The sequence below is a fragment of the Oncorhynchus nerka genome, linkage group LG13, assembly GCF_034236695.1.
Source record: "Oncorhynchus nerka isolate Pitt River linkage group LG13, Oner_Uvic_2.0, whole genome shotgun sequence".
NCBI lineage: Eukaryota > Metazoa > Chordata > Actinopteri > Salmoniformes > Salmonidae > Oncorhynchus > Oncorhynchus nerka.
Genome location: NC_088408.1, coordinates 12,071,533 through 12,075,652, shown reverse-complemented (window position 1 = coordinate 12,075,652; position 4,120 = coordinate 12,071,533). Strand labels below are relative to the sequence as shown.

The 4,120-nt window shown below is 38.0% G+C and overlaps 1 protein-coding gene across 2 annotated transcripts in view; it reads left to right on the top strand.

The window, feature by feature from the left end:
• The window catches only part of LOC115121470 (B-cell lymphoma/leukemia 11B-like), a 68,266-nt gene extending 64,992 nt beyond the window's left edge, over positions 1-3,274 (top strand). For both annotated transcript variants that reach the window (XM_065026197.1, XM_065026198.1), the window contains exon 5: positions 1-3,274. This exon is cut by the window's left edge and continues 104 nt beyond it. In XM_065026197.1, the coding sequence (XP_064882269.1) occupies positions 1-493 (493 nt within the window). In that variant the 3' untranslated portion in view covers positions 494-3,274.
• The last annotated feature ends 846 nt before the right edge of the window (positions 3,275-4,120 follow it).

Below are 4,120 nucleotides of genomic sequence, written 5' to 3'. Positions count from 1 at the left end.
AGAACCTTTCCTGCACGGCTTCAGCGACGCCCGCCAGTCCCCCTTCGCCACCTCCTCAGAGCACTCCTCCTCTGAGACGGGGTCTCTCCGCTTCTCCACCCCTCCTGGGGAGTTCCTGGAGGGCAGCTCCACCCCTCACCTCCTGCGGGGTCCCGGACCGGGTCGACCCCCTAGTAAGGAGAGCCGACGGAGCGACACCTGCGAGTACTGTGGGAAGATATTCAAGAACTGCAGCAACCTGACGGTGCACCGACGCAGCCACACGGGAGAGAGGCCCTACAAGTGTGACCTGTGCAGCTACGCCTGCGCACAGAGCTCCAAGCTAACTCGCCACATGAAGACCCACGGGCAGTTTGGGAAGGAAGTGTACCGCTGTGACATCTGCCACATGCCCTTCAGTGTCTACAGCACCCTGGAGAAACACATGAAGAAGTGGCACGGGGAACACTTGATGGCCAGCGACGTCAAACTGGAGGAGGCTGAGAGAGGCTAGGTTACGCTAGGCTAAAGCTTAAGGCTACAGGCTAGGCTAACACAACAGACTCCTTCTGAATGAACACTTACAGGACTTCTACACGGGGTTTGGCTGGATAATCTTTCTCCTCTTGAATATTTTGGGACAATTTGATGTATGTTATTCTGTTTTTGTCGGTTGAATTTGTCACAGAAACTGCCACCTGAGAAACATAAACAACGGGAAACATGGAATGGGGGATTGTTCTAGAAATGCTTTGTTTCCCGCCAACTATTGATCTATCTGAGGATTTTATAATTTAGGAATCCCTGGAGCTTTTCTACTGTGCAATAATGTCTGTATTTATTGGAGTTTTGTAAAGATATTGGGCATGCGCAGTAAAACAAAATCCATAACTGGAAACAGGTCACACTTGATAAGAAATATGATTTTAATTGTTAACTGACTAAATTAATGCGAAGAGGTCAACTTCTAAAAATTATGATAGCAATTATTTATTTTTAAACTGTCTTATTGTTACCCTTTTAGGTCAACAGCGGACTACAATCCATCTGCTTGTATGTGACATAGAGCACTGACTGTCAATATGACAATAAAATATTAATTATCATTTTAGAATTTAAAAAAATCCCAAATGTTGTTGTTTTAAAAATCTGAAGAGGTTACTGACAATTTTATACAAACAAAATTGTATTTTTAAAAATAAATATCAGCATGTGTTATACAATGTCTAAATGCAATTATCATAATGATGTAATCCAGCCGTATGTTCCCAATATGAGCAGGGGATGTCAATAGCGGTTGCACACATTCCTTAGATGCAGGATTAAATCGCCATAGGATATTTAACATACATCAGCTAATTGACTGTAGTAACTGTTGAAAGGAGAGCAGTTATACATATACGTTTATTTGTGGACGTTTTGGGAGGCCCTTTTTTTACTCTTCAAACATTATCTAAATATTGTTTTTCTTTGATCTATAATACCAGCCCTGTATTTTACATCCAGAATGGCCACTTAAAACCAATCAAAAGACTAACTGCTTGAGTTGTCTACGTACTGAATAATATAGCTTTTTTTAAAACTCATTTGACCAGATTATTGCAATACAGGTCCTCTCAATAGTGCTTCCTTCCTATGGTCATACTGTTTACATTTGAACAACATAGCGGCAAGGTCGATACTCCCTCTTGACACTTGCTGAAGCTTAATCAAAGGCAATTAGTGAAGTTAAACTTTTAAACATTCTACATCGTACAGTACATTCCACTTCTAGAATCCTTCCATTGTTCCGTCTGGGGATTCTAGAACAGTAATGTTCTGTTTGACCTGGGTGAGTTCTTATCCCCTCAGGATTCAGCAAAACCAGTATCAAAATGTATTTCATATCATTGCCTGTGTTTCTCCACTGTGTGCTCTAAGGCACAATCTGCCTGCCTGCTTTCACACTTCACTAACTCAACACTCATGTATTAGTAGAGCAGCTGTGAAAGGAAAAGGTAGAGGTTGTTAATGTTGCTTCTCAAAGTGATATGGGGGTTTAACGCCCAATAACAGATTTACAATTTGGTATTTTCAGCTGTGAGGAATGAGGATGTCTCATCCTGGGATGAGTAAAAAAAAAGGCTTTTGAGTTACATTGAATTATGTTAATAATGTCCAGCACAGCTGTTAGGATGATGGCCACACGACCTTGAGATCTGATTGGATCATTCTTGAGGTAGAACATGGAAGACTGAAATAGAGAAGAGAGAGAGGGAGAGAGAGAGGGAAAGAAAGACAAGGAAAGAAAGAGAGAAATAGAGGTAACGAGAGAGAGAGAGAGAGAGAGAGAGGGAAAGAAAGAAAGAGAGAAATAGAGGTAACGAGAGAGAGAGAGAGAGAGAGAGAGGGAAAGAAAGAAAGAAAGAAAGAGAGAAATAGAGGTAAGAGAGAGAGAGAGAGAGAGAGAGAGAGATCCGCGCAAGGATGAAAGTAACTCAAACAAAATGTAAGGCATATGAAAAGTGTTTTTAACCGGCTGGTCAAATCTAATACCAGTGACATCAGAGAGAGAGAGAGAAAGGACCAATATTAGGGAAGATTTAGGCATCAATCAGAATAATGTTTACAGTGTTAATGGTGAAATCCTCTGTGTTTTCTTCAATGTTTTGAATGCCATAGCGAGCAGTTGTCTATGATTATCACGGTGGAGGGATTTTAAAATAGATTCTTATGACTAGTTATAAGTATCATTTATTGCTCGCTGTATACCAATACCCAGTGTATTTGTAATATTGACAAATGATGCAGCATTTTGTTTTTTTAAAGTGGTGCCAACATTCTGTTATAACCTATTTTCACAGTCCGAATCCAATTGTGAGTCTATTCAAACGGTGTTGATTTTTGTCGATGTTTAAAATATTTTTGTTTGTTTGTTGGTAAAGCTTTCCTAAAATGTATATTAAAAAAATACAATAACAAAAATGTGAAAATGTTTTGAAATCATCCAGAACAATCAGAGGAATTTTGAGACTGGGATTTTACAATGGGTTCTGGGAGAAACGCTTTTCATAAAATGTATATTAGGAGACATTCCTGGTTGGTAGAAGTTCTTGTGATGGCACTTCAACACATTTTCAACTTTCACGACTTTTGCTCTTTGTAAAAAAAATATTTTTCTTGTTTTTTGATGGACTGCATTATTGTTTCAAAGCAGCAGTAACGTTACAAATCAGCTGTTTTGAATATATATATGTATTTTTGTAATGTGCTGAAAAGAAAGTCACCAAGTCCAATAAAAGTTTCATTTGTCCTATCTGACGCTTTATTAACGTAACTGATCACCATTACTGCTGACATGATCTTACATTACCCACATTACTAAAAATGTAATGTAACTGATCACCATTACTACTGACATTATCTTACATTACCCACATTACTAAAAATGTAATGTAACTGATCACCATTACTACTGACATTATCTTACATTACCCACATTACTAAAAATGTAATGTAACTGATCACCATTACTGCTGACATGATCTTACATTACCCACATTACTAAAAATGTAATGTAACTGATCACCATTACTACTGACATTATCTTACATTACCCACATTACTAAACATGTAATGTAGCTGATCACCATTACTACTGACATGATCTTACATTACCCACCTTACTAAAAATGTAATGTAGCTGATCACCATTACTACCGACATTATCTTACATTACCCACATTGCTAAAAATGTAATGTAACTGATCACTATTACTGCTGACATTATCACATCTTACATTTACCACATTACTAAAAATGTAATGTAACTGATCACCATTACTACCGACATTATCTTACATGACCCACATTGCTAAAAATGTAATGTAACTGATCACTATTACTGCTGACATGATCACATCTTACATTAACCACATTACTAAAAATGTAATGTAACTGATCACCATTACTACCGACATTATCTTACATTACCCACATTACTAAAAATGTAATGTAACTGATCACCATTACCGCTGGCATGATCTTACATTACCCACATTACTAAAAATGTAATGTAACTGATCACCATTACTGCTGACATTATCTTACATGATCCACATTACTAAAAATGTAATGTAACTGATCACCATTACTGCTGACA